Raw genomic sequence first — 23,067 nt, 5'->3', positions numbered from 1 at the left:
ACCTAGTGTGGTGCAAACAGGAGTGAATCAGATGTTTGAATAAATCAGTTTAGTCATCTTGAGTGTTATGTCACTGCTCAAGAATAAGCAGTCAGTCCTCCGTGTCATTATCGCACCAAAGACTGAAGGCTTTGTGTGCGTATGATGACATTAAAGTAGACCCTTTGTCTCAAATCCACACTGAGCTGGTGGGATCATGTCTGAAGCTTATGTGACCTCAGCTGGATGACTTTTCAGGTGTTTCGACATGGCGATCGTTCGCCTATTGAGTCGTATCCCAGAGATCCTCATGGAGAAGACGTGTGGGCTCAGGGCTTTGGACAACTGACTGAGGTATTGTGTGCAGTCTGCAGAGTCTGGCTGTCACCAAAGACAATACATACGTAAATATACTCAACGCAAAATAGCAGTGCAACACTTTTGGTTTTGTTCTTATTTTTCAAAAGCTGAGGTAAATGTTCTTTTTCCTACACGTTTGTTCAGAAATCAGAGATGTTTGTATTTTCCATGACTTCTCCACTGTCCCTCGGCCAATTTCCATCAAGCATGGTGTATGGAAGACGGGTGAATTACCTGAAAGGAGTTGTTGTCGCAAAGGTCAAGGTTATCAGGGTGTAAAGTCAAAACTTTAATTTTTTTCGTCACTCCAATCACCACCAAATGACACACATATGTAGGTGGTTCTGGAATTGCCCATGCGAGCAAATTTGCCAAAGATCAATCCTTGGGATCAAAGACTTGGGCTCACAAGTCAAAACATAGGGTTTTTCAGTCAAATTTGCACCAAACTTGGCATGCATATGGATGTGGGTTCTCCAGTTGCACATTAGAGGTCAAATTTCCCAAAGTTCTATTTGTTGGTTACTCTTCCCAGGTTCTTTTGCTGATTAATACCAACAAAACTTGGTATGTCAGTGAAGGTTGACCCCAAAATTACCCTTAAAGAATTCATTTTGTCAAAGGTTAGCATCAAGAATTAGATTTCAACCCAGTTTGGACCAGATGTGGGTCCACAGGTAGATTCCAAATTTGCCCTGGCAAGGCCAACCAGAGGTCAAACATTTGGGTGAATTTCAAAAGCTATATTCTTATAGCACAGTCTTTATGACTGCAACCCAGTCTCATGCCAGTTTGTGATGGTATCACGAAAAGTGTTTTAATCTATTAGTTTGTGATAATGTCGCGAAGTATGAAGACATTAATTTGAGATGGTATCACAAAATTTGGAGTGATGCAGAGGAGGCATGGGGTTATGGTTAGGATGGTGGTTAAGGTTAGGTTTAGGCTAGAGTTAGGGGTAGGGTTAAAAATATTAAAATAAACATGGCCACGTCACAAAAATATGACTGGGCTGATTCCTCATGCAGTATTGCCTAGGGCAGTGGTGTCCAAACTATTCCAGAAAGGGCCGAGAGGGTGGCAGGTTTTCTTTGCAGCCACTGATTAACATCACTTTGAGCAGGTGGGATGAGTTCATCAATGAAATCACCTGCTGAAGTCAGTGGCTGCAAAGAAAACCTGCACCCTCTCGGCCCTTTCTGGAATAGTTTGGACACCACTGGCCTAGGGTGTTAAAATCCATGTCAGTGAGCACACCACCTTATCCCTCCACCCATCAGCTCTGGCAGATCAAGATGCCAATTAAGCAGCATGATTATTGCACAGACATGACTTAAACTGGTCACTCCAAAATGTGTTCACTAACATATATTTTTGAGAACATTTGAGAGAAATAACCCCATAGAGATGGTGGGTGAGAGGAGGATGTTATCTAAGCTAACATCAATAATGGACAGCCCCTCTCACCCCTTGCATGAGACTGTGGGAGCCTTAATCAGCTCCTTCAGTAACAGACTGCTAGTGCAAAACAGAACACCTTCGTAGGTCATTTATTCCAACTGCAGTCAGACTGTATACAGCATAATACCTCAAAATGTTTCTAGCACCATAATCACCTGGTGATTTTGCACAATCAGCTACACCCACCGCCACCTTTGTACTTTATTACATGCACAGCTGTGCAATTTATCTGTGCAATAACTTTACCATATATATACATATTTATACTTATACTCACTATATTCTGTTTTTCACTTAATCTGTTCACATCAGTATTTATGCAACCACAAGCAAACATTGCAATATACATTAGTCACCTTTCTTTAATGCAAATATTTTTCTTTTTCTTTACTACTGTATGACTTTTGCTGCTGCAACAAGTGATTTTCTCCGCTGTGGGATCAATAAAGTTGATCTTATCTTAATAATCTTGTTTTGCGCACAAAGGAACTCTTACGTTTATAATATCAATGCATAAAAATGGGAATGAAAACAAAGCATTGCATTTCTATTTTTGTCCACTTTATATGGTTGCAGCAGCACACACAGCCTGTGTTGATTTAGAATGAAATTTATTAATGTGGTGTGATTTTGTTGTTCACCGGATCACTGTGCGCTGTTGTTCGTTAACAGTATCAACCATCTTCCTTTCAGCTGGCATGAAGCAGCAGTTTGACCTCGGCCAGTTTCTCAGGAGGCGCTACGGAAACTTCCTCAATGATGACTATGACACAAAGAGGTGCATGTTTAATTTGTTTTTAGATTGTGGCTGGGTGAAATCCCAGGTGCAGCTGTGTGTGCATGTCCCCACTCAGACAGACCACGTCGGCATGAGGTCAGCCACTGTCTGTAATGGCTGTAAGCGCGTACAGTGACTTAATGAGCAATGTGCCACGGCGATGAAGCAGCCGTAATGTGCTGCAATCTGTGTACTGATGTCACTCCAGAGCTCCTGTTTTTCTTCAGTGTGGCCTTCTTTGCATCCACCCCCATACAGGATATGATTCATACTGCATTATTCCACATTTGCCGCCTTCCTTTTCTGTTTATTTTCTTTTACTGAACTAGCGCTTTCAGCATCCTTGCCTCATCCTGAAAAAACAAAACAAAACATGCAATTACCACAAACCAGAGCTGGGACGAAGTCACCATCAAGTCACTCTCAAGTTACCAATCAGCAAGTTCCATGTTAAGTCTCAAGCCATAATGACCACCAATGTTTGCAAGCTGACTTGAGACTTGCAGATTGATGACTTGAGAATAACTTGACAGTGACTTCATCCCACTTCTGCCACAAATGTGACGACTCTTCTCAGTACCCCTCGTCTACGATTTGGTGCCCAAGTCTCACTCAAGTTGTGCCGTGCTTCTCCCTGCCCTGTCATGTTTGCTTAAATTTGACAAAACCGGGGGAAAAAAGAATAATTCTTGGCATCACAGGAACATCCAACCTCATCACTGTGTGCAAAAACCTGACGCAGTCTGACAGAGAGATACAGATGAGCGAAGGCTGATGTCAGAAGAAATCACGCTATGCCCCCCAACGTCCGTTTGAATATCTTCTGACTCTCCTCGTAATCACACTGAGGGAATACCTCACATGATTTTGATCGCATTTTTTTTTTAAATATTGCATTTAAAAAGGGAATCAGCAGGAAAAGGTTTCCTACACCATAGAACCTGTTGTGTAACAAACCCTTCTCCACTCCAAGTCCTGATTTTGATATCAAAATTTTCACTATTTTCCTTCTACATTAGAAATGTGAAAATTTAGCTTTGATGCAATTTCAGTAGTTTATGATTTATAAGACTTTTTTTCCACGTTGTACAGAAAACATTCAGAACATTCCAACAGAGTGACAAGTGGAGGTCATTATGTGTGCAACGGACTAATATTATTCATGTGATTCTAACATCTGAACATCTAGTTGTCTGTTGTACTTCTTAAATAATTGCTTTGAATGGGCTTTTCTTTATTTTCTCCTGCATTTTTCACACTTTTGTTGGGTTGATGTGCTTTACTCTTGTGGAGAAGGTGTTCCAGCTGGATACCCACGGTTAACCCACCCCTGTTGTTCCGGGCTTGGAACCAGCACCAGTGTGGACGGAACCAGCAGCAATTCAGAGTTGTGTATCTTTTTCAAAGACATGCCGGTTCAATTGAATTGAATTGAATTCACTCATCACTCACTCATCTTCAACCACTTACCCAGGATTGGATTGTGGGTGAACATCTCCAGCAGGGGACTCCAAACAAACTTCCCTTTCCTGGGCCACATTCAGTTTATACAGCGCCAAGCTATAATGTGGCATTTCAAAATGCTGTAAGTAAGTACACTACTACTGACTGACTACACTTTAGCCACTCTGTGAGCAAACAAAATGACAAACGTGCGAAGGAAAAGCTATCTATATATATAGGAAGAAACCTTTAAGAGACCAGACTCAGTGGAGTTGCCATCTGCTATGGCCATTTCAACAAGACCAAACAAAAAGCAGAGCACAAGATTGCCAGAAATTGCAATGATAGAAATGTTACACCTAAAAACCAGATAGAGTCCAGTGTTCACAATGACAGGATGAAAAGATAACCACGAGGCAAAGACAAGCCTTAAGTTTCTGCTACTAGCCTATAAAATTGTTCACGGACTGGCACCTCCCTACTTAGCTGACCTTATTAAACCCTATGTACCAGCCCGGGCTTTGCGTTCTCAAGGTGCAGGACTACTTTGTGTCTCTAGGGTGAATAAAAAGTCTGCGGGTCACAGAGCTTTCTCTTACTGTCCCCCTGTTCTGTGGAATGATCTCCCTACGTCAATAAAACAGATTCTGTAGAGACTTTAATGTCCAGACTTAAGACGCACTTACTGTATTTTCCCTTTTGTATGGCTAGCATACTGGTACAGTATGTTTTTATGCTTTTTACTCTTTTAATTCATTTTATTAGTAACAGAGCATGCTGCGGCCTCAACTTTATCAAAATTCTGGGTCTTTTAGTGAAGCTTAGGGCTAGTGGCCGGCGATCACCTTAGTATTTCTTCTGGTTTTCTTGTTGCTTAATGCTGACAAATTACCAGAGGTGGGACAAAGTCAACGTCAAGTCGTGAATAGGCAAGTCTCAAGTCCCAAGTCAAAAGTCTCAACTGAAGTCTCAAGTCAGCTTGCACCAATTGGTGGTCATTATGACTTGGGACTTGACTTGAGAGTGACTTGCTGGTGACTTAGTCTCACCTCTGCAAATTACACTGTATTTGTTGTCTTTCTGATGCTTAATTCTGCTTTTTTTGTTTGTTTGTTTTGTGAATTATTTTGTAATTTATGTCTGTCAATGGCCCAAGCAGAGGGTCACCCCTTTGAGTCTGGTCTGCTTGAGGTTTCTTTCTCAGAGGGAGTTTTTTCTTACCACTGTTGCTCTGGGGGTTGGTAAGGTTAGCCCTTACTTGTATGAAGCACCTTGAGGCAACCTTGTTGTGATATGGCGCTATATAAATGAAAGTAAATTGAAATAAATTGACAAGCACCCTCCCTACAATGGACCGGCAACCTGTTCAGGGTATACCCTGCCTCTCACCTAATGCTCACTGGGATAGGCGCCAAATGAATGAATGAATGGCTGAATTCACACCCTCCATGTTTCCAACAGATATATGTGCGGAGCACAGACTACGACCGCACTCTGATGAGCGCCCAGGCCTGCCTCGCTGGGATGTTTCTGCCATCCAGACGACCACCTCCAATTGCGCCCCAGTTACTGTGGCGGCCTATTCCCGTGCACACCATCCCCAGGTCTCAGGACAAGGTGGGCTACTGAGCCACATGAGTATTTCCTCTCCATGCCACACCAAACAGAACCTTCTTGAAGTTAAAGTTCTTTCTCTGAGCTCCATATGGTTCTTTTCTCCTCATGTCACACTGCAGATATTCCCCACACTTTTTAAGCCTCAGAAATGCATCTACACCCACTAGATTTGTAAATTAATGCAACAAATATTGTTCTGTTGCTTTGGATTTCTGCAGCTGTTGAAGTCTCCTGGGAAAGATTGCCCAAGATTGAAAGCACTGATGACCGAGACCTTTGAGAGTGCACCCTACCAGACTTACCTCAAGGCTCACAAGGTAAGATATATGCTGAACGACTGGCAACACAAATCATTGGGCGAATTGTTGATTAAATCATTAACTGTAAAACGACTGCATATCTGTGTGAATTAATCTGTTATCAGATTGTTTCTGACACCCCAAAAATGTGCATAATAATACCTCACTTACTCCGACTGAACCTGAGATGGGTGACGCTTTGACACAACAGATAGGTTGAGCCCCAGATGATTTCCTAATCTTCTTCACACTTCTTGGTTTGAACGCAAATTGTGAAGGCATGACATTCCCACTTTTGGACTACCCCCCTCCCCCCCAACCATGGTGTGTTTCATAGAATAAAATAATGGATTTTATTACTGCAGGTATGATTAAAATTATGATATAACAGCCCTGGATGCAGGCATACCTCTGTAAGACATCTTCTAAAGATCTGGAGATCAAAAATAGATCTTCCCGCAGGCTTCTAACATCCAGCCTGTCGAGGACTTCCTGGACTTGACTGTTTTCATGTTTCTGGGTCCTCTGCCTTGAGATTAGGAGATATCTGGGAAGGCCTCATGATGTCACTGGATAGAGTCATTTGTGGACATTTCTAATGTCTTTGCAGGAGAATAAAGGTCCAGGTCTTTCAGGTCCTTGCGCTTCCTCTCTTACTGTAGGGTTGCAATTTAATCAAATCTTTATTTACCCAGGTTAGTCGTGTTGAAATTGAGATCTCTTTTGCAAGGGAGACCTGGACAATTGTAAAGCTTCCAATCCACCTAACCTGCATGTCTTTAAATGTGGGAGGAAACCGGAGCACCCGGAGGAAACCCACGTAAACATGGTGGACAACATGCAAACTCCACACAGAAAGGCCACAGGTGGGACTCGAACCTGTGACAGTGCTAACCACTAAGTCACTGTGCTCTCATGTGCTGCCTGACATTTTGGCCATGTGGCACATTTCTCTGGGAAGGATCCAGCACACGTATCTCAGTGTTGAGGACCCCATTGGCTGAAGAAAGCCAAGGGGACACCCATGTTTCACCTGGCTGCTGCAGATAAATGGCCTGGATGGACCAGTGGTCTACTTAGGTGGTTGTCCGTAGTGTGGCAGGTGCAGCGACACAGTGTCCTATATTATTAATTACTGTCCTCTTACTCATCCTCAGCATCTGTTCAATGATGCGTTCACAGTCCAGTTTGTGTTAAAGTCATACCATCACTTTAACGTGACTCATGCCCCGGTTAACACTGAAAACATTTTCCTAAACGTTTTATGACGCAAAATCAGCTTTGCCCTCAACTTTCTGTCTTTTTTCTTCTATTTATCACTGCAGTGATTTGTAACCGAGTTAACTTTGAGAACCGTACATATGTATAAAGCGGTGAACTCATACACTCCACAGCTGTCGGTGCCGACGTTATCGTCACCTCACGGATGTGTCACTTATGCCATAGACATCATGTCCTCAGTGATTTTCTCAGGCACGGTGACTCTGGCACAAAAGCTGCACAGCGCAATTTCTCACACATTCTCAGAGACACTAATTAACGGTTCAGTGGAATTAGATTAAGAATTACAATGAAAAGGTTTTAATTAAACCGAGTCCCATGTGCTGCCTCTTAAAGCGGTGTACACCAGCAGAAAAAGGGCCTCCTGGACTGAATTTTTATCACCCTCTGCTGGAAGCAAAGAACCTGCAAATTTAAATCAGGATAGGACGGTGCCATTACATCATCTTTTATACTAAATTTCTTGACCTAAGGTTAAAACGTCAGTGCACAAAAATCTAATCAGCACACATTATACTGGAGCTAAAGGGTCCTATTTTTAATTTTAGTCATAACATTGTGGGATAAAAAAAACCATTTGGATTCATTCAAAATTCCGTTGTTTGCTGACATCACTTTCATTATTTCTTCACCATGCAGCAGTTTGTGGAGGAAGTTTCTAACCACACCGGCTACGCCCCTTCCAAACTGGTTGGGAAAAAAATATGGAGGGTCTACGATACTTTAACATGTCAGGTATGGTCCACTTTTTAATGCAACAGTGCTTACAAAATTTGAAAAAACAAAAATATTAAATATATTGCAAACTATTTATTAAGCCCAGAATGCAAATTATACAATGACAACATTGGTCAACTAATGTCAGGTAAACGTCAGTTCTAGCTAGATAAAGTGAGATAGTTGACTTCAAAGAGATGGTAAAAAGACTACAAGAGACAGCAAGCTTGTGTTTACAATACGAGGGTTCCCCGAAAAGTACTTTAGAAATTTAAGCTATTATTATTATTATTATTATTATTATTATTATTATTATTATTATCTGCAATCTTGTAAAAGAAACTACAGCAATTTTTGTGTCAACATTCAGTTTTGGATGAAAATTGATTATGTATGTGGAATCCACTACCTTTCTCTTTTAATAACTTTACATTTGAGAAGTGGTTTAATAACTGTGTTCTTCTGATTGAAAGTGAATATTATCGCTATAATATTACATTTATGAGCTTTAAACAAGAGTGGAAGTTCGCTTTGGTTAGTGGAAGTTAGCATCCATGCTAACGTCTGTTAAAATGTCTTCTAAAACACTCCAGAGGTGTTATCAGGTTACAAAAACAGAGTTTCCAGTTTATAAGTGTTTATTTTTTGCTAGCTTTTACATAATATTTGACAAAAAGGTGATATTTAAACACAAATGAAGTAGTTAGCAGGTAGCTAGACCAGGAAGGGATGTTATCACGCTAACATCTGCTAAATGTCTTGTAAATCACTCCACAGGTGTTACCAGGTTACAAAAACAGCATCTCCAGTTTTACAAGTGTTTATTTATCAGTAGCTTTTACATAATATATGATAAAGGTGTTACATTTAGTCAAAAATGAAGCGAAGTTAGCAGCTAGCAACACCAGGACGTGATGTCACCACACTAACATCCATGAGATCATACTATTAAAAACAGGAACAGAATGCGACTTTTTAACTTCTTAAAATAATCCAGGTTAGCCATCTTTGAACTTGTCCAAGGTTTGTGTCCAAAAAATGTTCCTGTGAATTTGAAGACTGTGGCAGTAATAGGACAGGAGTTATGCTGAGCACAGACAGACGGATAGGCGGACGGACGCTTAAGTCTTCGCAGTACCCGATGGCTATATTTTATGGCCTCAGGTAAAAATGAGAGTTCCCAAATATGCTCACTAGCCAAGGGCGCAATTTAGAACTAGAAATTGGGGAGGGACAAAGTGCGAGGCCAACGGTTTCTAGATAAGCTCAGATGCATTCTGACCATCCAGAACAGTAATTTTAATGTTTTCAGAAGACCATAAAGTGGACACCATTTGACTTATACTATTTGAAACTGTGGATATAAGTACGTACTTTATTGTGAGAATAGCCAGCATGATTTTATAACATCTGGTGTAAATAAGGTATCACCCCATGTGTAGAATCAAAAAGAATGATAGGTGAGTTTTCTTTAAAAAAAACAACTGCCATATGTGGTTAAAATGTATTCATACCTATGAAAGAACAGGCTCTTAATAATTATTAACTATTGCATACTGTATTTTTTTTTCTCACGATTTGTTTTTGCATAAGTTTGAAAAACAACAGCTCATACATTTAGGTAAATTACTTATCATGAATTAATTTTCGAAGTGGCACTAATGACAACACTCATACTGAACATAATTTCGTTTGCATAGACTGATTTGGAGATCAAGCAATAATTGCCGATGGGTTTCTGATGGCCCCGATAGCTTTCTGAATTTCCTTTTCTAACTTTCAGACTTTAGTAATTAGCATATGGTCCACTGATACCTTATGCTTGTAGACACTAGTCCCTAGGAGGCAACATTTTTTGGCTTCAAATGTGGGCGCAAAATGCAGTCCCAGAAATTCCAATGTGACACACAACAAGAACAGGTGTTAGAACAAGTCAATGCTGCTAAAAATACAAACTTGCAGAAACAAAGATACTATTCTGCATGGTTTTGCACATAAGACTGACATGGTTTGCACATTAAGACGGGGCATAGCCTGTTTAAAGTACCACATATATGTTCAGAAGGGGGGGGAGACATAGCATGTTCTGTCTCCCCCGGTTGAAAAGGTGTGGGGGGGGCATGTCCCCCTATCCCCCACCAATTGTGCCCATGTCACTAGCCCTAGCACCCAATAGTCAGGTTTATCGGGGAGCAACCATTGATTCCTCTTATTTTTCTTCCGTCTTCCGAGGCCCACTTTAAATTATGATAGACGGCATCAATATGTCCCTTTTGGGCTACTGTATAAACATGGCGGTTGGCAACATGGCATCCATGAGCAGGCCCCCTCCTATGTAGCTATGAAGGGCTCATTCTAAGCTTATGAAAACCCACTGATTCATTGTGCAGGTAAATTATACACTAATTAACAAATACCTATGAATGCTATATTCCATTTCTAGAAATAACTAACCTAGTTCGTACACGCTGTAGCTTGTAAGCGTGGGGATGGCTGCCTTAGTACAACCCCTGTGAACTCTCATTTTTCCCTTTGGAATTTGAAATCAACCAATAGGAAAGTCCAATGAAAGAGGTTGCAGCGGTTCAAAACGAGCTGGAGTTTTACAACAGCGACTTAATGGGACTCTGAAGATAATCAACCAATAATTGCGCCCGACAGCTAAATAACGTTGCTGAGCCAGCGCCTTCCAGCGGCTGAATAAGCGGCGCCTTTGTACTATCTGCATTGTGTAGTTTATAAATGCTTCAGGACGCTGTGTGCTCAACATAAAGAGTCAAACAAAGAGGGAAGACACAGACCTGCTTTCCTCAACATATCTGCGGAAAACTAGAAGGGGTAGAAACACTGGAGTATAATATTATACCAACAGTATCACATGAATACAACCACATATTGAAATGATAATTAAAGCATTATGAGATGGGTGGATTCTGGGCTAAGTTGAATACACTCATTCACACTTACAAATTGAGCATCTGTTATCTTCAGAGCGCCACTAAAAATACCCCGTGCAATACAAATGATGAAATACAGATATTTAAACCCATTCGTTGTGCTTCGCGCGTTGTGTAATATGAGTATTAGCGCGGGGCCGGATAATGAATGTTGTTTTCTGGTGTAGAGGATCCATAACTTGACTCTCCCGCACTGGGCTACCCAACGCGTTCTGGACACTCTGAAGAAAATTGCATCCTTCGAGGTTACGTACAGCATCCTGAGTCACAAGCGGAAGGAGAAGGCCAGACTCTCGGGAGGTGAGGATTCACATTAGGAGCAATTCATTTCAGTCGCTGTTGTTTGAAAAATGTTATGAGAATAAAAGGTCTGTGAATATCTAATGTTGCCGCTGCACTTTACCTCGACTGAGCCGGTGTAAAGTGCTGGGTCAGGCCTCACAAAAGCATATTAGCACATATTAACTAATAGGACAACGATAATTACAGGGCTAAGACGAGATGTTCAATAAGGTCAAGGGGATTGTGTTGATGTCTGAGTAAATTTAATTTGCATCGTTGACACTATGCTAATTTGCCAGGGGTGCTACTGAATGCCATCGTGAAGAATTTCTCCAAGGCTGTGGAGCAAGGCAGCACACTCAAGTTCATCATGTACTCGGCTGTATGTTTTTAGTTTTTTTTGTAATGTTTGACAATGCACTCATAAATGGATCTTTGGATGAACTCAATTCAATTATGTGCAGGATTTCCATCTAATCAATATATGTAGACCCAACTCAAATAAAAGACATCCATGCAAGATAATGTAATTTAATTTAGTTGGGACTATATATATTTTTAGATGGAATCAAATCCAATGAGTCAACTTTTTTGCATGTATAACTCAAACAAATGACTCATTGGATGAACTGAATTCAATTATGTGCAGGATTTCCATCTAATAAATATATGTAGACCCAACTCAAATAAAACACATCCATGCAAGATAATTTAGTTTAGTTGAGATTACATATATTTTTAGATGGAATCAAATCCAGTGAGTCAGTTTTTGAGTGTATCATTCAAACAAATGGCTCTTTGGATGAACTCAATTCAATTATGTGCAGGATTTACATATAATAAATATGTAGACCCAACTCAAATAAAAGACAGCCATGCAAGATAATGTAATTTAATTTAGTTGGGACTATATATATTTTTAGATGGAATCAAATCCAATGAGTCAAATTTTTTGCGTTTATCACTCAAACAAATGACTCATTGAATGCAAGATAATTTAGTTTAGTTAGGATTACATATATTTATTAGATGGAATCAAATCCAGTGAGTCGGTTTTTTGAGTGTATCATTCAAACAAATGGCTCTTTGGATGAACTCAATTCAATTATGTGCAGGATTTACATATAATAAATATATGAAGACCCAACTCAAATAAACACATCCATGCAAGAAATGTAATTTAATTTAGTTGGGACTACATATATTTATTAGATGGAATCAAATCCAATGAGTCAGTTTTTTTGAGTGTATCACTCAAACAAATAACTCACTGGATGAACTCAATTATGTGCAGGATTTCCATCTAATAAATATATGTAGACCCAACTCAAATAAAAGACAGCCATGCAAGATAATGTAATTTAATTTAGTTGGGACTATATATATTTTTAGATGGAATCAAATCCAATGAGTCAATTTTTTTTGCGTTTATCACTCAAACAAATGACTCATTGGATGAACTCAATTCAATTATGTGCAGGATTTCCATCTAATAAATATATGTAGACCCAACTCAAATAAAACACATCCATGCAAGATAATTTAGTTTAGTTAGGATTACATATATTTATTAGATGGAATCAAATCCAGTGAGTCAGTTTTTTGAGTGTATCATTCAAACAAATGGCTCTTTGGATGAACTTAATTCAATTATGTGCAGGATTTACATATAATAAATATATGAAGACCCAACTCAAATAAACACATCCATGCAAGAAATGTAATTTAATTTAGTTGGGACTACATATATTTATTAGATGGAATCAAATCCAATGAGTCAGTTTTTTTTGAGTGTATCACTCAAACAAATAACTCACTGGATGAACTCAATTCAGTTATGTGCAGGATTTCCATCTCATAAATATATGTAGTCCCAACTTAATTAAATTACATTTCTTGTATGGATGTGTTTTATTTGAGTTGGGACTACATATATTTATTAGATGGAATCAAATCCAGTGAGTCATTTTTTGAGTGTATCACTCAAACAAATGGGTCCTTAGATGAACTCAATTCAGTTATGTGCAGGATTTCCATCTAATAAATATATGTAGACCCAACTCAAATAAAACACATCCATTCAAGATAATTTAGTTTAGTTGGGACTACATATATTTATTAGATGGAATCAAATCCAATGAGTCAGTTTTTTGAGTGTACTACTCAGACTACATATATTTATTAGATGGAAATCCTGCACATAATTGAATTGAGTTCATCCATTGCATCTGTTTTTTGAGTGTGTGGATGCAAGTATGCATGTGTAATTTGTATCTAAAAAAGTGTGTTCTTGTTCTAGCACGACTCCACTCTGATCACCCTGCAGGCAGCTCTGGATGTCTACAACGGCTTTCTTCCTCCTTACGCTGCCTGCCAACTCTTTGAGTTCTACCAAGAGTATGACGGGTAACGCCTCCGGCGTTATTTAATATTCTTTTTTTTCTTTCCCTCTCTCTTTGCATAATTGCCTGTATGTAGGTCAGATGGACAAAATACACCACATTTTGAGTAATTGCGTCCCCGGCGCTGTAAAGCCACACTGAGCCAGTTAAATCCTTTTCACGGTAAAACAAAAATCTGGCTGCAATCCACAAATGAAATGTTGAGATAAGCACATGATGAGACAAATGTGGTTTATGTAACACTTACTACAAAATGTGTGTCATCTCATTGTGTTCACCCTAATAATTCCCCAGATCCTATTCACTGGAAATGTACTATCGGAACGACTCCTGGCGTGACCCGTTCCCCAACCCGGTGCCGGGATGCAAAGGGCTGAACCCATGCCCTTTGTCCGTGTTCACTGAGCTGCTGCGGGATGTGATGGTGGACGACTGGGAGGCCGAGTGTGGGCTCAGAACAAAGTGGTCAAGTACAGGTAGAGAAAATGTACAACTCTTACAGTGTTTGCGTTTTCCTCTAATTGTGTCAGGCTGGAATATTTTCATTCTGTTATTTTCTCCCTCAGGTGTCGTAACAGCTCTTGCAGTGGCTGTGGGTCTCCTGGCAGTGGCGCTGTTGGTTAATATAGGAGTAGTAATCCGTAGTAGGAAAGCACACTACTCCAGGGAGGTGTAGACCTGCAAATGCACCAGTAATTAAATGTGCCTCTTGTGTTTAATAATGTGCCATGTATTTTTTTTTTTATTTTTACATTTTTACAAATATATGAATGACTCAAACGCTATATGGACCTGGATATGCGAACAGTTTAAACAGAGATATAAAATATCCAGAATAAAGGATTTTTGATAGCAGGTGTCACAAAGCTTTATTTCATTCCTTGCTGACAAGGTTGGCGATACATTCACTGTTCATTTAGGATTTGGTTCATATCATTTCACACCGTCTGCTGCTTGGCTTCTCACTTGTTTTACTCTTTGCTCGGGGCTGTGGGAACTGTGGGATGACAGAAGAGAGAACGAAAGAGGTTTTAACATAAGAATAACGTAAAAGAAAGCTATCCTGTTCACAGTCACAGTTCGGTTGGGTCTGGGAGCAGGCACCAATACCACATGTCACTGCATCCACCAGACAATGGATCTACCCTGGGCAGGGGTGGTCCAACAGGTTTGGCAAACTAGGCAATTGTCTAGGGCCCCAAATAAAAAGTGGGCCACCCCAGAACAGTTGATTACATTTATGAGAACTCCCTTAAATTATATGGTCAGCTGTGAACAGTCTAGGAGGCTGTCAAATGCTTTGTAATTTCAAGAGCAGTTACCATCAAAGAAGTGCACTTGTCCTTCAAGTGATCAAAAAAGAAAGCAAAGCATAAAACAAACAAAACAGAAAATCACAGATTGTATTTCAACCCCAACCATATTTAGGGCCCCTTCACACATATTGTGAATACATAACTCCAGGGCAATTCACGGCGGTAGAGCTCATATGAGCGAACCATGAAACATTGCGCCGGCATGCATGATGCTGGTGCAAAGGTTCTTGCACGTGGGAACACAGTGCCAGCAGCTGTCGCACAGCTGCTGTGAAGAAAAAAAAAAAAAAACACAGGCTGCGATGGTTGCAGGCACACAGGAATACAGCAGCTTTTCACAGCAGCTGCTGTGAAAAAAAAAATTAAAATAAAAATTACATGCCACCCACGGGAATCAAAGTTGTGCCTTCCAAAAGCTCTGCTTTCTAGTCAGAAACTTTACCACTGAGCTACCGTCACTGTCCTGTGTAAACTGCGGGAAACTGCCTGATATCAGAAAGGACATGGACGTATTAAAAAAATAATAAAACCACAACTCATATAAAAATACCACATTTATTAAGCAGGCAATACAAATATGATCCATCTGTTCCTCTGTAGATGACCCATGGTCTCTGACGTACAGTCATAAAATGACATGAATGAGAAGCAGAGCCCAGCCCCCCGCGAGCGTGTCCTGCTCAACAGGCATGTCTTGTGGAGGGCGCGCCGCAGGACTTACACAGCGTCATGTGGGACAGAGCTCACGTGGGTCATGTGACATTCAGATCGCCCACTGCGAGTTATGATGTGACGGTCAATTTCAACCTGGGGGTAGCCTGTCAGTGGGCTGCAGCGTGTGCACACTCGCTCGCTGCAGCCCATCGCCACAGTGATATATGTTTTCATTTATGTCCATGTGATGACAGCAAGCAGACACACACGCATCACAGTGGGCAGCTGTTAGTTCATGTAAGTCCAAACACAGTATGTGTTGTCCAGCTGGGATGTCCAGATCGACAGATCTCCACGGCCACTTCTGTCGGCGGCCACACCTCCTGTCAGTTCAGCGCACAGACCAAAGCCACACTCGTGGGGCACTTAGACAAATTTCACTGCCAGCATGACAGTGACTGTCTACTGACTCTTGTCCTGTTAATAGTACGAATGACTACACATTTTCTAAGTGCCATGCGAGCGGTGTTAGATGTTCGTGTGTGTCACCTGGAATTTGGCCGACACCTGCCGCGAGAGGGATCAATGGGCTCGCACAGCGCACACTCTGTCTTTCAGCTGCTGGTGTGCACAAATAGTTGTAGCAACAGCAACAGTGCATGATGCGTTAGAAGCAGCTACAATTTTACACGTTTTGCATATGATTCCTGCTTCATGTGCACTTTATGCGCAAATCGACCAAATTCGCCCTATGTGTGAATGCTCTTGGAACCTCAGTTTCCCAGAGGGAGTCTTCCCAAGGAATTAATAAAGTTTGAGCTAATCAAATTTAATCTCTAATCTAATCCATGATCCACCCCACTTTTCACAGTCTCCCAACATGCTTTGGTGTACACCATTCCGTACTTACTGCGGACATTCAGAGTGCACTCCACTTCATCCTTCCCCAACTCATTGACAGCCATGCAGGAGTACTTCCCCCCATCAAAGGTGCTGGGCTTGCGAATGTTAAGGGTCAGCACTCCTTGGTTGTTCTGCATCAAATACTTGGGATCCTCTCCAATGATCATCCTGTTCTTCATCCACGTGATCTTAGGCTGAGATGAAGAGATGTGGAAAGCAAACAACAGTAATTAAACATGGTTGGCAATGTTACAAAGGACTGTGCTGCTAGTGTCCATCAGCATTTGAACATGCACGTGTACCTTGGGAAATCCTCTGACGGCACAGCTGATGGCGGTGCTGTAACCGGCCACTACGGATCTGTCTACAAGTGGTTGGGTAAACTTGGGCACACAGGTTATTTCCTTCTCCCTGTAGGAGTGTTGTTTTTGAACCAGACCTAGGGAGGCGGAAGAGGACTTAGTCAAATTTCAGGTAAGCATCATTTCAGTTGACGTCTCCACTACAGTAGATGGCCAGTGGTTGCGCACTGCTGTTGGAAAAGAGTCCCAGACAAACCACACACAGTAAAACCCTTCCAGACCTACACCTGTGTATATACGCTCACACCTGTCTTAGCGATGACAGCTGTATTCTTGCACATGCGTGGCTCCTCGCTCAGCCCACAGAAGTTCTCACTGTACACGCGGAACATGTATTCGTTGCCCATGATCAGGTCTGTGGCTGTGCAGTGTGTACGTCTGTTGTGCTCGTAAACCGTGAACCATTCCTGGAGAATAACAGACACGTAATACGTTCAGTCTCAAGAGCAACGAGGCTGCACCGGATGTTTTAGCGGAGTAGAGGGTAGATGATGAAAACCATTCTTACCTTGGTCTTCATGTCGGCCTTCTGGATGGTGTAACCAGTAATTTCGCAGTTTCCATCATCTCTAGGGGACTCCCACTCCAGTGCGGCATTGAAGCCCCAGACATCGACCACCCTCATGTTCACAGGGGGCCCAGGCTTCTCTGAATTTACGAAATGAACGAAAGATATAACATTAACATATTATTATATGTTCATGTTACTGTTTGGCTGTTACTACATAGTAGTAGTTTTTACTTCAGAGGTTTTTATTTGTTAAAAACTGCTGAACAAAGCATCTAATTTTTTAGTTATGAAAGCCATAACATTCTCTGCCAATGCTTCAGGACTGAACTGTAATTATGGTGACACTTTGTGCACATTTTTTTTCAATAGTATTAAATACAGGTTTCTGTCAACAAATATATACGAGGGCTGTCAATAAAGTAACGGTCCTTTTTATTTTTTCAAAAACTATATGGATTTCATTCATATGTTTTTACATCAGACATGCTTGAACCCTCGTGCGCATGCGTGAGTTTTTCCACGCCTGTCGGTGACGTCATTCGCCTGTGAGCACTCCTTGTGGGAGGAGTCATCCAGCCCCTCGTCGGAATTCCTTTGAGAAGTTGCTGAGAGACTGGCGCGTTGTTTGATTAAAATTTTTTCTAAACCTGTGAGACACATCGAAGTGGACACGGTTCGAAAAATTAAGCTGGTTTTCAGTGAAAATTTTAACGGCTGATGAGAGATTTTGAGGTGATTCTGTCGCTTTAAGGACTTTTCACGGTGCGAGACGTCGTGCAGCGCTCTCAGGCGGCGTCATCAGCCTGTTCAAGCTGAAAACCTCCACATTTCAGGCTCTATTGATCCAGGACGTCGTGAGAGAACAGAGAAGTTTCAGAAGAAGTCGGTTTCAGCATTTTATCCGGATATTCCACTGTTAAAGGAGATTTTTTTTAATGGCACAGGAAAAACACCTCCGTGTTGATAACCATTTGTAAAATCCAGGCGGCTTTTGATGGCTTTCAGTGGAGTGAGTATATGAGAAATTGTTTAACAGGCAGGACATGTTCCAACTTGTCCTTAAGGCTTTCAACAGAGGTGTTTTTCCTGTGGCGGAGCATCACGGCGGCTGCGTCCCGCGGCTGTCTATCTCGGCTTTCAGTGCTTACCAGTCGAGTGAGTATAAGAGAACTTGTGGAGAGCTGGACATGTCCAAACTTGTCCTCTAACACTCCGAAACGGAGGTGTTCCTTTGTCTCGCTTCATCAGCGAATCGGTCGTGACGCGCGAAGCCTCCGCGCAGCTTTCCATGACAAAATCTCTTGTTAAAAGTGAAATCTGCCGGAAAATGGCTGATGTCCAGCTCTTGTGATAACCAGAGAAAGAGCACACGACGGTCTCGTATCCACAGAGCCATCAGCTTAGAAATGATCCAGTGGTTTGTGCCGCGACGTCGCAGCTCGGAGCGCGGCGCACCGACTGTCCTTAAAGGGGTCCTTAAAGCTGTAGTTAAAGTCCTTATTCTCTGTAAAGCCCGTAAAATTTTCACCAAAAGCCAGATAACTTTTTCGAATGGTTTCCAGGTGCCAGTCTCTAACAGCTTCTGAAAAAATTCTGATGGAAAAAAAGTCCTTTTCATTCCGCCATTTCCAGACAATGAAAATCCGACGAGGGGGCGGGACCACTCCTTCCACAAGGCGTGCTCACAGGCGAATGACATCACCGACAGGCGTGGAAAACTCACGCATGCGCACAAGGGTTCAAGCATGTCTGACGTAAAAACATATGAATGAAATCCATATAGTTTAAAAAAAAATAAAAAGGACCATTACTTTATGGACACACCACGTGTACATATATATATATATATATAATATTATATATAAATACAAATAATGAACTCATTATATATTATATATATATATATATATATATAAAATACAAATAATGAACTCATTATATATATATATATATATATATATATATATTATATATATATAAAATACAAATAATGAATGTTTATGAGTTCAATGGTACCAATATTTTATGAGGTGAAAGATGGAACATTCCATCTTTCACTGAATTAAAAAAAATTTATTATTTGTTTTATTTAAAGGCTAAAATCGAGCCTTGTCATTTATATTATATTAATTTATAAACATCAGAAAAGGGACTTACATTTTGATGCATCACTGATGCTTTGACATCAACAGTCCAACACAAACTTTAAATAGGAGTCAAGAATTGTTCTCGGTCAACTTGGAAAAACAGTTCAAAAATAATTATGACGATGTAGTCCGTGATACTTCAAAAAAAAAAAAAAAAAAGGATTACGTGTACTTCTTCAGTCCAGCGAAAAATCGCGTCAGAAATTTGACCAGGTTTTCAACAGCTCTTCATGCCTCCAGACAGCTTATGGTGTAGTGGATTTATTTTGTGTATGTGTGTGTGTGTTAGAAGAATTAGCATCGTCAATTAACTCGTTCAAATCGTTGCCCGTCAGCAAAAACAAAAAAAAACACTGCTATGTTTAGCTAAACGCTGCCCCCCACTAGTATGTGCATGAGTGGGGTTTGCAGCGTGGAATGGTACAAAACATATGGAAACAAATTTTCACGGTAAATGGACGACTAATCCATGTCATATGACATACAAAGCACCAATCAAATGACAAGGATCCACTCAGCCATTATATAAATATACATATATGATATAAATAATACAATGGGAAAACAACAGCCAACAAACTACAACATATGAGACAATCGGGTATTGACTTGACAAGGTACTGAAAACATTACCAACAATCCTTATTTCGATGGTAGCCCTGTCCTCCATGTTCTCAATCTGTAGAACCAGCTCATATTTTCCAGAGTGCTCTCTCTCTGCGGAGCGGATGAACAAGATGCTGTCCACATTGGAGTTACGGACGTTGACCACTTTGGGGTCAATGGGCTGACCATCTTTGTACCAGGTGGCAACAGGACGCGGTTTACCCTTTGTAAGATAAAAACCAGATCTGTTACTCAGAGTGCCAGAGATGGGGTAAAGATCTTATAGAATGTTAGATGTAAAGCTCCAAAATGATTAACGTGACAAAAGTACCCCCCCACCCCCATTTTTAAGTGTTCGAAAATAATGCAACGTAGTAGCTTAGTTCACCAAATGGATGCACATGAAAATTCAGTAAGGTATATCTTCTATTATACATTACCATTCTAAGATAGAAACTCTAATGTGTATACTAAAGTATATCTAAATATCTAAAAAAGAAGAGCAGAGCCACTTAGGTGCCTGGTCTTGAGAACCAGGGATGAAAGGTTGAAAAGCCTTTTTATTCCATGGGAACTCTCCCTACCCACCTAAGCAGCTCAAGAATATAGACAGTATGTATATAAGTGACATTTACACAATCAGGGTGGTAAACAACATATACAAGAAATATAGTTACTACATAATATTATATGAGTTAGCTCCTAAACCTAAATATTCATACAGGAGAAGATTGTAGTATACGTCTACCTAGTCTGTAGCCTTGTGTAAAACTAAATTTGTGAAGTAACTTGTAACTAAAGTTGTCAGATCAATGTCTGTTCCTTCTTACTTTTAGCTGCTCCTCTTAGGGGTTGCCACAGCAGATCATCTGTTTCCATCCTGTTCCTCTGTATACCCTGGATCTCAGCTCTGCATACGTCCAAACCATCTCAGTCTCACCAGTCCAAGACACCCAACTCGCCACGGTCCCTCTGACATGTTCATTGCTAATCCTGTCCATCATCATCAATAACAAAGAAAATCACAGCATCTTCAGCGCTGCCACCTCCAGCTCTGGCTCCTGTCTTTTGCTAACACCATCACCCCTATACCATACAACATAACTAGTCTCACTGCCATTTGTAAACTTTCCCTTTCACTCTTAAAGATACCCTTCTGCCACACATCACTCCTGTGTAGAAAGTGGCTTGAAAAGAAGAAGAGGAAAAATAATCAAGTGAAGCTCAAGTAAGCTACATCTAATTTGTAAGGTACATAGATACACTACAGGAGGAAAATCTACTTAGTTTACAGTCACACTAATGAGTTAATCAATCAATAAATAAATAACCATTTCCAGTACTTATTTTTTCTTAACAACCCAACTTAAATACACTGAGTTGACTTGCAGTTGATTTTACAGTAATTTTCTTTAAATGAGTGGTAGTAAAAAGTTGATAAATACAGTAATGTTTTTTTTAATTAATTTTTTTAACACAATGACTAAATGCAATGATATATGATTAATTTGGGCTTTGCTTCAGCTACTGTTAACATGATTACAGTGGTCAACTCCCAGCTCGCTATTTTCAGTTTGAGAATTGCATAATTATTGATAAATATATTTTATATTGTGTGTGTGTGTGTGTGTGGTGTGTGTGTGGCGGGGGATATATAGCTGGATGGAATTTTGTTACAAAATCTGTTTTATCAATGTAGGGGAAAACAGTCAAGCTTTTGTTGAAGTTTCTTTCAAACCTGGAATGGGATAGTCAGGTTGATCTTGTCTCCCACTCTTCTGATGTACTTTGTTCTCAGTTCACGAGGCAGGCGAATCTTAGGGTGTTCTAATACCAAAAGAGACATCTCATTCAGTGCACTGTATGATTACAACAATTGATAATGTAACAAATATTAAATTTACCTGAACAAATATCACACAGATACGATGCAAGTATAAATAAACATGTTTGGGTTTTCATATGAAATAAACTAAAAATTTACAATTCTGTGTATGTGCATGTAGAAACTACCCTGAAACTACTCTGCCATATGTGTGAAACGCCTTGTTCTACGCTTCTGTGACATATGACACAAAAGTCTATTCCTCTTTGCTCCCTACATTAATCTCACTCCCCTTGATCAGAAAGGGGGTGTGCACAGAAAGAGTATTTTTTAATGACCTTGTATATTTGTGATTGTTTTTAAAAAGATTAAGATAAGATACAGCAAAAAAAAAAAATCACAATCAAACTATATAATCTAATAATGTTGCCACTTTGAAAAGTGTCCCATGACTGAAAGCTGAAGAAACTAGAGGATTCAATTGTTAAACATTTATCTTTTTGCATTTTATTTCAGAATCACTTGTGTATAAGGTTTAGAAGTGCTACCAATAAATTGTTGTTGTTGTTTTATTCTTATTACTGTTGTTGTCGCAGTAGTGCCTGTCTCTGGCTTTTATTGTGAAAGATCAGGATGAGCGGTATATTTCTTTCTCATTGCGTGCAATTTGACAGCAACTTCAGTTTGGAAATTTGTGCCAGTCTTCTCACACAAGGGACCATACATGTCTTAAAACTTTTTATCAACAATTTCCTCAGCTTCAGAGGATGACGTGAGTTCACATTCACAGTCATGTTTCATGCCTCTTCCCAGGTCAGCTGTGTCTTTTGTTTCTGCCATTTCCAGCGCTTTTCTACATCAAACAAACACACTGCACTGGGAAATGATCGTGCACTTTGATGTGCAAACTAAAACCTGCATTGTTCTCATGTTTATTTGTGCTGTATAATTGCTGTCGGCCCATATTTAATATAAATATCCAAAGCACATCACTATTGATAGGAATTTTATTGTGGTACATTATCATAATCATATTATCTATCACCCAGCACTAATCGAAAGGGTAACATGACCCCTTTAATATGTTTTGCATGAAACTTGTCATCCAGACTGTTCATCCATTCATTAATATCCTGCTTATTGCATTAGAGGTCGGGGGGTTGGGTC

The 23,067-nt window shown here is 40.3% G+C and overlaps 2 protein-coding genes across 5 annotated transcripts in view; one reads left to right on the top strand and one right to left on the bottom strand.

The window, feature by feature from the left end:
- Window positions 1-225: 225 nt before the first annotated feature.
- LOC117530601 (testicular acid phosphatase homolog) lies at window positions 226-14,252 on the top strand. Its single transcript, XM_034193488.1, has 10 exons — window positions 226-340; window positions 2,494-2,572; window positions 5,476-5,638; window positions 5,857-5,955; window positions 7,858-7,953; window positions 11,060-11,192; window positions 11,474-11,556; window positions 13,474-13,580; window positions 13,871-14,052; window positions 14,143-14,252. Exons 1-10 carry the CDS (start codon window positions 226-228, stop codon window positions 14,250-14,252), a joined length of 1,167 nt encoding a protein of 388 aa, XP_034049379.1.
- Window positions 14,253-14,426: 174 nt separating this feature from the next.
- The window catches only part of mybpc2b (myosin binding protein Cb), a 57,913-nt gene continuing 49,272 nt past the window's right edge, over window positions 14,427-23,067 (bottom strand). For 2 of the 4 annotated variants that reach the window (XM_034193839.1, XM_034193838.1), the window contains 7 exons: window positions 21,814-21,902; window positions 20,103-20,298; window positions 17,320-17,459; window positions 17,059-17,218; window positions 16,752-16,888; window positions 16,457-16,643; window positions 14,429-14,573 (listed from right to left, as the gene is read on the bottom strand). In XM_034193839.1, the coding sequence (XP_034049730.1) occupies window positions 14,548-14,573; window positions 16,457-16,643; window positions 16,752-16,888; window positions 17,059-17,218; window positions 17,320-17,459; window positions 20,103-20,298; window positions 21,814-21,902 (935 nt within the window). In that variant the 3' untranslated portion in view covers window positions 14,429-14,547. Of the gene's footprint in view, window positions 14,574-16,456; window positions 16,644-16,751; window positions 16,889-17,058; window positions 17,219-17,319; window positions 17,460-20,102; window positions 20,299-21,813; window positions 21,903-23,067 lie in introns of all 4 variants that reach the window. The other 2 variants (XM_034193836.1, XM_034193837.1) reach the window with 2 other exon arrangements.

This window comes from Thalassophryne amazonica, chromosome 18, assembly GCF_902500255.1.
Source record: "Thalassophryne amazonica chromosome 18, fThaAma1.1, whole genome shotgun sequence".
NCBI lineage: Eukaryota > Metazoa > Chordata > Actinopteri > Batrachoidiformes > Batrachoididae > Thalassophryne > Thalassophryne amazonica.
This window is presented reverse-complemented; position numbering and strand designations above follow the sequence as displayed.